Source organism: Zingiber officinale, chromosome 1A, assembly GCF_018446385.1.
Source record: "Zingiber officinale cultivar Zhangliang chromosome 1A, Zo_v1.1, whole genome shotgun sequence".
In the NCBI taxonomy this organism is placed as follows: Eukaryota; Viridiplantae; Streptophyta; class Magnoliopsida; order Zingiberales; family Zingiberaceae; genus Zingiber; species Zingiber officinale.
This window is the reverse complement of record NC_055987.1, coordinates 13,455,968-13,466,360: the sequence shown is the minus strand read 5'-3', so window position 1 is coordinate 13,466,360 and position 10,393 is coordinate 13,455,968. Positions and strand designations below refer to the sequence as shown.

Genomic DNA, 10,393 nt, shown 5'->3' with positions numbered 1-10,393 from the left:
CGTTGTTTCATTTGATCATAACAACCCTGTGATTCTGTGAAACTGGCACCTTTCATTTTTATGAGCCGAGCAGCTTTTTGTATTCAGGCACTCTTTTCTCGTGATCTTAAGAAAAGCAGCATTTGGTTTTGGAGGCTCTGTCACAGACAGACTGATGCCTGATTTCATGGACTTAGTTAAGAAAGAAAAAAAAAACGAACAGATAAGTGCAACAAATGGGAATTGCTTGGCATGCAGTTTTAGTTCCATAAAATAATTTAAATCATTAGGTATATCAAAATCTAAAATGTTATCTGATACAGTTATAAAGATTGCTAAAAAAAAACGTGGGTCAAAATAAGAAGGATTAGCTAACGTAGAGGTTAAAGTTAGATGTTCAAATTTATATGGACGGTTAAAGTTAGAATCGTTGATTAGTCTATGTCGGTCGAGCGGATCTCGTATTGTTGGTCAGATGTGAAGTGCCAACCGGACCTCCAGAGCAGTAGTCTTTCACAACTTGCATACAAGTTTGGAGCTATATATCCGGCCCGCTATTCCATTCGATCAGACCTAAGGGCCGATCAAACATAGTAGGGCTCCTTGGCAAAGTGAAGGGCTAAGTGAATAACAAGTTGTTGACTGTATTTTGTAAGGTTGAACGGGTGATCTCCCGGTCGAGCGATAGCCAGTCGACCTACAACGGGACTCACATATATGTCATATCGTACTCTTTTGAAAATTTGTACCGAAAAAGACAAAAAATATCTCGTCGACAACTGATCTTTTAGAAGTTTTCAACCTATTAAATCACATAGATTTATGCACTCATTTAAGGAAAGGTATCAAGAGTAATTTATGGTATATCGTTTCTTAGGAAAACTTTAAAAATAGTGTTAATACTTTGAGATGAGTGCACAACGCAACATGAATGCTATAAAAGGAGTCTCTATCTACATGTGAAGGTATGTGATACTGATTATTTACACATGTTCTTTGTTACAATTGACTACTACTTTCTTTTCCGGAACCGATTACTGACTTGAGCGTTGAATTACCAACACCGAGGACCCCTTCCTTGGCCTAATATTAACGCTCCTTATGTTACAGGATAGCACAAAATCATCTCGTCAATAGTAGAACCACATCCCAGCTCACCGCCTTCATCGATTTAGGATGTAGAAGTTAAAGTCAAACACTCAAATTCATATGGACGGTCTGACTTAGAATCGCTGACCAACCTATATCGGTCGAGCGGACCTCACATTATTAGTAGGACGTGAAGTGCCAACCCGACCTCCAGAGCAGTAGTCCTTCGCAACTTATAAACGAGTTTGGAGCTATATATTTGGCCCGCCATTCCATTCAATCAGACCTAAGGGCTGATCAGACATAGTAGGGCTCCTTGGCAAAGTAAAGGGTCAAGTGAAAAACGAGTTGTTGATTGCATTTTGTAAGAACGAACGGATGATCTCCCAGCCAAGCGATAGCTAGTTGACCTACAGCGGGACCCACATATATGTCATATCGTATTCTTTTAGAAGTTTGTGCAAAAAAAGACAAAAAATATCCCGTTGGTAACTCATTTTTTAGAAACTTCCAACCTGTTAAATTATATAGATTTGTGCGCTCATTTAAGGAAAGATATCAGAAGTAATTTATGATCTATTCTTTCTTAGGAAAGCTTTGAAAATAGTATTAATACTTTGAGATGCGTGCACAAAACAACAGGGATGCTATAAAAGGGGTCTCTATCTACAGGTGAAGATATGTGATACTGATTATTTATACACGTTTTTTGTTACAGTTGACTACTACTTTTTTCTCTGGAATCGATTACTAACTTGAGCGTCAGAAGATCAACATCGAGACTCTCTTTCCTGATCCAATACTAATACTCCTTATATTACAGAATAACACAAAATCATCTAATCAATAATAGAACCACATCCCAGCTCACCGCCTTCATCGATTTCGAAGAGAATCACTCTCTATATCTTGGTTCCTTTGTTCAAATTGTAATGATCCGTGTAGGCTTATATTCTCTATATGCTCCACTACTGTATGTTTGTTATAATCATCTTTTTTTATTTTTTATTTCTGTTTCAATTTCAATAATATCTCAAACTATTCACTGCGTTCACTTGCACTGAGTTACAATGTGGAGAAACTTTGCTTGAAAACGGTTGTCACTAATGCTCGTAGCAAGAGCAACAACAAAAGTCTAAATCGAACGTCACAAGCAGAATCTTCCAGATGGATCATTTGACAAGGGAGGGCCCGCGTGTTTACAGTTAGATATATCAGGGGCCGTAAATGAATCAATTTTAATGAGCAAATTTGATTTTCAAATTGATAAAAATTTATGAATTCATTAAATAAAATAAATAAAATTTTAATGAGTAACAGCTAACTCTTTAATGTTCACAACAAAATTTATAATTTTTTTTCATCAATAAATGTTTTATCTTTTAACGACAATAAATAAATAAATAAATAAGCTCTCCAAATTAAACTTACCAACCAATTAAATAAATTTTAAACATAAAAGTGTCAAATAATCAATTAAGAGTTCAATAACACTAGTAAAAACATTCAAATTTAAATACTCGTTTCAACGACTTAATTCAAAAATATAAAAATTAATTTGATTTAATTAGTTTACAATCCTAGACGCATAGAAGATTAAATTCCAGCTCCAACAAATTAATATGGATGATTTAATCTAAGAACACTACACTAATTCCCGCAACTTAAAAAAAAATAATAATAAGTTTGACATTCCGACACGGGTCCATTACAAGAAAGAATAAAAATAATAAAATTCGATACCGTCTCACTTAGGTAATCCACCAGTCTTCTCACGCACCAACCAGTCAACCACCATCAATTTTTAACTAATCCTTAGTTTAACGCTATAAACACGGAACGAGCATCGAACACATGGCGGTCGAGGAAAGTGTACCTGCACGATCCTGGAGGCGTTCGCGGCGATCTCGGTGAACTGGAAAAGACTTTTTATGGCCGGAAGTGGAATCCATGATCATCGATTGCCAGAGAGGATGTCTGAGAAATGGAAAAGCAAACGGATTATTCTTGCATCGTGTTCTAATAGCGAAGGCCAAAAAATCGGTCGTCGGAATCGAAAGCAATCGGATTATTTTCTGTTCCGAGGTCTTGAAAAAGTTCCACGACGAACGTCCATTTAACAAACCAAATGCTACTCATCATTCTAGAGAAGTCGAAATAATGAAAAATAAAATTTTAAAAAAAAATCCCAAACTAATCACGAGCAATGAAGGCGACGAAGCGGGCCATCTCCGCCAACGCCTTGTCGCATTTGGGCTTGCTCAGGAAGTAGACGTGCTCCTCCTCCGCTGTCTCCACCAGCTCCGCCTCCCCCTCCCACCCACTCGCCCTCAGCCTCTCATAGTACTCCTTCCCTCTCTCCCTGAACCAATCCATCTCCGTGATGCTCACCAGCACCCGTCGGCAAGGCAATTCCCTCAGTGCCGCCTCGTCCCGGAATGGGTCCACTCTAGGATCCTCAATCCCGGCGCTCCATCCGCACACGAACCCCCAGGTCGTCTCCAGCCACTGCCGGAAGACCGGATCCGTTGGCTCCGATCCCACCGCCTCTTTGCCCCAGAAAAAAGGGTGTATCAGCAGCAACCCGGCCACCTTGACCTCGTTCTCAAGCGGCTCCGCCCGCGTCCGCACCAGAATGTTGTGCGCAATGTTACCTCCCGCGCTGTCCCCCGCCAGGAACAATCGGCCGAAATCGCCGCGCTCGGTCAGCCACGTTTGCCCGCTACCGTCGCCTGCTTCTGCGTGGGAGGCCACCCACCTCAGCACCGTGAAGGCGTCATCGTACGCGGCGGGGAGCGGGTGCTCGGGGGCGCGGCGGTATTCGATCGACACGGCGACGACGTCGGTCTGGGCGACGAGGTTGTTGAGGAAGGTGTGGTAGGTAGGGGAGAAGGCGGACTCGATGACGAAGGCGCCTCCGTGGCAGTAGACTAAGATGGGGCGGCGGGTGGAGGCGGAGCGCCCGCGGAGGTAGAGGCGGGCGGAGAGGACGGTGCTCGGGTCGATGAGGACGTCCTTGGAAACGACGCCGGTGGAGGGATCGATGCCGGCGGGGATGTAGTCGTTGCCGACGAGGCGATGGACGCTCCCGTTCTTGTAGAGGCGGAGAAAGGGTGGGAAGTCGAAGACAACCTCGGAGTCGGGATCCATGATCGATGGCTTCGACACAAGGGAGAAAGAAGAACAGACCGTCTCTGTCGTCTCTCTTCACGATCCGAGTCCTGATCTTTTTGACCGACTAGGGTTGCGCAAACAATGAATGACGAGGGACTCGTGTCGCTTCCACCCTTTTTATCTTCTCTCTAAAGAAAAAAAAAAAAAGATACAAACTGTAAACAATGAAAGAGAGAGAGAGAGATCTGGAAGCCGCAGCAACGGCAATGGCGCAAGAAATAAAGTGAAACCTACGTGTCGAAAGGACACTCCAACACGTAACGATAGTGGATCGGGGGACGCGTTTGAGCAGCAGAGGAACATTCGAGTAACGGTCTGTTTACTTTTGAAGAAGAGAGAGAGAGCGAAGCTCCAAGCTGCCTTGAGGGATTGAAGGAACTCCGTCATCGGCCACGCCACAACCTCCTACTATCCTCCATCGTGAACAACACGTAACGATGTTGGAAGTATGCAGACTCACTGTTCTTGGGACAAAAGAAAGTCCATGTAGATCAAACTGTTGAAGACAAGGACCGCTGACAGATCATTAATTTTAGAAGCTTTCGTTACTTACACAAATGTTGAATCTAATTCAAGACAAGTAGTACAGCTGAATGTCAAAGTTCCCAAGCCTGTGATTGTGAAATGACTTGCATTGCTTGCGGAAGGGGGTTAAGGAAGGTGCAAATTTTGCAACAGCAGTTAGTTGAATAAATATTAATATGTCTGAGTTATCCTTGCGAATAAAGAACATTATTTAATTATTGCGGTGTAAATCTTTTTAACATACCGAATTCTCCCTTAAGCATAGTCAGCCAATATAATATAGTTATAGAAACTTTTCACATGCTGTGTCATGCTGCTTTCCACGCACTTAAATTTCAGCAAAGCACGAAGTTTCAACGATGAGAGCGAAATCTGGAAAGAAGAATAAAGGCGCATTGATCATAACTTAGGGTACTTTACCTGGTCCAGTATGAATGTATGGTTGCTGCATGAATTGAATGGGCGGCGCCGAAGGCAAAAGTTACAGCACTGGCAGAGGACACAATTCCCGGCCCCTGTATTCGGGCCGCTGCAGTACTGCACCAGCTGCGCGCGAGGTGTCGGTGTGGCTAGCTGTCAGCACGTCGGGACGGAGGCGGAAGCCGAGGCAAAAACGGCTGCAGGACCCGCCGAGAAAATGGAGTTGCGGTGGAAGGAGCAGAGGCAGCTGAAAAACAGACGATGAAAAGCACGATGAAAATGATATAATTTTATCTTTTAAAAATGTATAATATACGATCGAGTATCTAAAATTTAAATTGCAATTATAAAATTTAAATTTGTAGTACATAATAATAACATTATAAAATTGTAATGGCAATATAATCAAGATGTTATTTATTATATATTGTCAAATTTTATATTTATTATTTTAATTCTTTTATGTAAGAAGATTTTTAAAATTATATTACTTGTAAAGTGTTTAAATTTGAAGTTCAATATAGCAATTTTTTTATATAATAGATAGTGTTCCGGTCCGAAAACTAGAGGTGGGTCAGCTATTTATCAATTTGGTCATGATCGTCTTTTTTGCTGAGTCAGCTATTATGTTCCAATCTGAGTCAGTTGAGGACGAGTCGGATCAACTAATGAGGAGTTAGAACTTAGCGGATTGGGTGCTGAGGAGAACAAGTTGGCTACTAGTAACTCGGTTGATGGTCGGTTAATGGATGGCGACTCGATTGTTCAACAAGCGGGATCAATCAAGCTTCAAGGAGCCTTTTCTCTCTGAAGTAGATCAACATGAGGTTGGGGAATTAGGGGTACTTGGAAGACAAAAGTCAAGTTAAAGATGATTCAGTTGGGTAAGATTGACTTGAATTATGCCGACTGAGGCAGGGTTCGTAAGGCTACATACTCCGACTAATACTCCCGACCGATCATGTCTGCTCGGGAGTCACTTAAGCTAGACACTAGGAACCAATGCCAGTCCCGATCAATCGTACCCATCCGGATGATATATACTATCACTTGAGTTAGACATCAGCCATGTGAGATCTAATTCGAGAGATCTGACAGGGCAAGGGTGCAGGCCTTGGGTCACCCGAGCAGCAAATACCAAAGCCATATATCTGGTTTCTCGATCGGTTATACAATGCTTATGAGATATCTTTCTCCTGATCTCATACCAAAGTAATCAAAAGCCCCCAAATGCATATGCATAATTAATATATTTCAAAACACCTATCATCTATACATTAACGATAGTAAACGATTACCATAATACAAAAGAAGATCAAAAGTCATCCGATGATCATTCATTATTAATATAGAAAAAGGTCAAAAGGTATCAGATGATCATTGATTATTAATTAAAAAAAATTCAAAAGCCATCAAAATAATATAGATCATGCATTAGCCATCAATAAATAATATAAAAAGTAATTAGCCGTGAGACGTAAGGGGTATATCTATTTTAAGAAATCTACTACTTATTGCCTACTTTCTTCTTCGACCTCCCAAATGATTCTAATTTGGACGTCTGAATGACAACGTTGGGGTATCTCAGCATCATTCTAACTCCTTTCAAGTTTTTATGATTATCCAGGTGTTCAAGAAGGCGATGGTTCCTCCCTTCAATCTTTTTCCTTTTGTGAATGATCCAATCCTGAATTTGAGTCGGATGAAGGCCGGAAGAAATGTCGCATGTTGGTGCGGGAAGCATCTGACGATCGAACCTGAGTTTTGATAATGACAAAGGATTCAAAGTTAAGATTATTTGTTATCTAATATGGTTGAATGAGCTTGCAGGAAAAGTCCTAAAGTATCTTAGGCAAAAGTCCTAGCTACGGTAAGACAGGCAGGAAAATCCTAGGGGGTGGTAACTCTAGGTCCTAGGGGGTGATAACCCTAAGCGAAAAGCCTTGGCGGGTCGAGGTCTTCGGGCAAAAGTCCTAGAGTCGGGGACTCTAGGTGAAAAGTCATTGTGTTGCGAACCAGGTGAAAGTCTGGACGGGTCGTGGAGCGGACGTCCAGCGAAAAGACCTGAAGACTCGGGTGCTGAGCAAAAGTCCAGTCGGTCTGGAGGACCGGACTGGCAACAGGTATACTGTTGGTGCGGGAAGTATCCAACGATCGAACCTTAGTTTTGATAATGGCAAAGGGATTTAAAGTTAAGCTTAATTGTTATCTAATGTGTATGATTGAGTGTTTCAGGAAAGTCCTAGCTGCGGTTAGGCAAGTGAAAAATCCTAGGGGGTGGTAACCCTAGGTCATAGGGGGTGGTAACCTTATGCGGGAAGTCTTAGCGGGTCGGAGTTTCGGGCAAAACTCCTAGGGGCGGTAATCCTAGATTAAAATCCTGGTGTCGCGAACCGGGTAGAAGTCTGGATGGGTCGAGGACCGGACATCCAGCATGAAGACCGGAAGCTTAGGACGCTGAGCAAAAGTCCAGTCGGTCTGGAGGACCGAACTGGCAAAAGGTAAATCTCCTGAGAGGAGTAGGTGAGGGCGTGTTCCCCGTAGAGGGAACAGTAGGCGTCGGGTCGACCTAGGGTTTCCAGTAGGAAATCCGAAGTCAAACCCGGACAGTCGGGAAACTGTCAATATCTGTTTTACCTTGACTATTATGTGCTAACTTTGTTTTGCAGGGTATGTGTTTGGGACTAACACATTTTGCAGGAGCAAAGGAGCATGCTATACCTCGGATGAACAGTGTCTGAGGCGCCTCCATGGAGCTTGGAGGCGCCTCGGGTGCAAAGCTGGAGCTGGCTGCGAAGCAGTGCTGGAGGCGCCTTGGATGAAGATGGAGGTGCCTTGGACAGACTTGGAGGCTCCTCCAGCAGTGTATAAAAGAAACTCTCGAGGCAGCACTCAAAGCAATCACCTTCCAAGCAATCATTACGCAACCAACTGCTAACAAGAAGTTTCAACGAAGCTACAACTTGACGCCAACGACCCGGAGCTTAGAAACAACCATTTCTATTATCGTTGGTATATTTAATTATTGTGAATTGTACTTGAAATTTGTAATCCATTTCGAAATTATAATTGTTTCCCAACGTAAATGCTCAACGAGCGTGGGCCTTGGAGTAGGAGTCGCCACAGGCTCCGAACCAAGTAAATATCCCGTGTTTGCGTTGTGTTCTTTTATATTTCCGCTGCTTTACTCGATTAGTGTTTTACGAATCGAACGAATAAGCCACGAGCGCTATTCACCCCCCCCCTCTAGCGCTTCTCGATCAAACATATACTCTCCTGAGTAAAGTAGGTGAGGACGCGTTCCCCGCTGAGGGAACAGTAGGCATCGGTGACTATCAAACATCTTTTTATATTCATTATTATGTTCTAACTATGTGTTGCAGGGTATTTTTGGGACTAACATATCTTGCAGAGACAAAGGAGCAAACTTTACCTCGGATGAACAGTACCCGAGGCGCCCTCCATGGAGCTTGGATCGGGTGCAAGGCAGAAGGAGTGCACGCAGCGAAGCTGGAAGCGCCCTCAAGGAGTGTTGAGACGCCTCAGACGACATTGGAGGCACCCTCAACGGAGATGAAGGCGCCTTCAAGAGGATAGGCTGCGAAGGAGTCAAAGCTCATCCTCGCTGCGAATTTGCCGGTGATGGAGGCCTCCTCAACGGCCTTTATCAGGAGGTCTCGACCAACAGCTATTCACAACACATTCTAAGCGATTCTTCTTCCGCGCGCTGCTAACAAGACATTCCAGCTGAGCTACAACAAAACCCCAACAACCCCAAGCTGCGAAACTACAAATCTTTGTTGTCGGTATAGCATTTTCAATATTAAATTGTAATAATCTCTTGTACTTTTGCACGATTATAGTTGTTGCCCAAAGTAAACGCTCAACGAGCGTGGGCCTTGGAGTAGGAGTCGCTCAAGGCTCCGAACCAAGTAAAAAATACTTGGGTCCCTCTGTGTTGTGTTTTATATTTCCGTTGCATTTACTTGATACGTTTTCGAATACGAAAAGTGAAAGTCACGAGCGCTATTCACCCCCCTCTAGCGCGTCTCGATCCGACAATTGGTATCAGAGCGGGGTCGCTTCGATTTGGTGCAACCACTAGTCAAGCATATTTTTCTTGGTGATTTTCAGTTTTTTGGAGTCAATCGGAATCAATATTCTTGTCGCCCTCCGATTCTTTTTCGTAATCGAATTTTCTTGAAGTTGATGTAACACTACTCGAATTCGCGTATTAGTTTTTCTTTTAACCCACACTTCTAATCCAGGCTCAAGTCCTGGGACAAGTTTCTTTTTATTTTTCTTGTGCAAGTTCCTATGGCTTTTCAAGAAGGCTACAGTACAGCCTGACCTCCGCTCTTCACTGGAGAAGACTTCGGCTACTGGAAGGGCCGAATGGAGTCCTATCTCCAAACTTAGTTTGAGGTATGGATGATCATCAAGACCGGCATCTCGCTCCCACATGACGGTGTAGGAAAACCAGTTTCGTGCGAGAATTGGGACGCAAGAATAATAAAGAAAGTAGAAGCCAATGCAAAAGCAACATGTATCGTCCAATGTGGACTAACGAAGGAGGAGCTGAACCGCGTCGACCCATTCTCGAGAGCCAAAGAACTATGGGAGAAGCTGACTGAATTACATGAAGGAACATTCGATACCAAGGTAAGTAAGAGGGATCTTATTCTTAATAAACTATATAATATAAATTTGCAGGAAGGTGAAACAGCGAGCCAACTACATGCACTACAAGAAAACATAGCTTCAGAAATAGATTTTTAAAACGAAAATAAAATCTGTTTTAAATTTTAATAAATTATAAACGGGTTTACTACGAAATTATTAATCTGTTCCATTTTTAAAAATAATAATATAGAAAAGTATTTTTAAAATGGAATTTAAAACAAAATTTATAAATTAATTTTTATAAACAAAAATAAATACGAATTAGTAACGAAATTTGATACCAAATCCTATTGGTTTATAAATCTATTTTAAAATATTTTAAACAGAAATAAAATCAGTTTATAATTTATATAATTGAAGAAAAAAATTATTAAGTAATTATAAATCTATTTTATTTTAATTAATCAAAAACCTAAACTCTATTCTAATATAAAAGTTTGCGTTTTTTCTCCCAAATCCTTCACGGTTGCCAGTGCGACTTTCTTCTCCGACTGCACGATTTCTTCTCTGGCTCCACGCGATC

General features: G+C 42.1%; 1 protein-coding gene across 1 annotated transcript; it reads right to left on the bottom strand.

Moving 5' to 3' along the window:
* Window positions 1-2,690: 2,690 nt before the first annotated feature.
* On the bottom strand, window positions 2,691-4,364 carry LOC122019560 (probable carboxylesterase 13). Its single transcript, XM_042577021.1, has one exon. The coding sequence runs from the start codon at window positions 4,216-4,218 to the stop codon at window positions 3,262-3,264; it is 957 nt and encodes a 318-aa protein (XP_042432955.1). The 5' UTR covers window positions 4,219-4,364; the 3' UTR covers window positions 2,691-3,261.
* Between the last annotated feature and the right edge of the window lie 6,029 nt (window positions 4,365-10,393).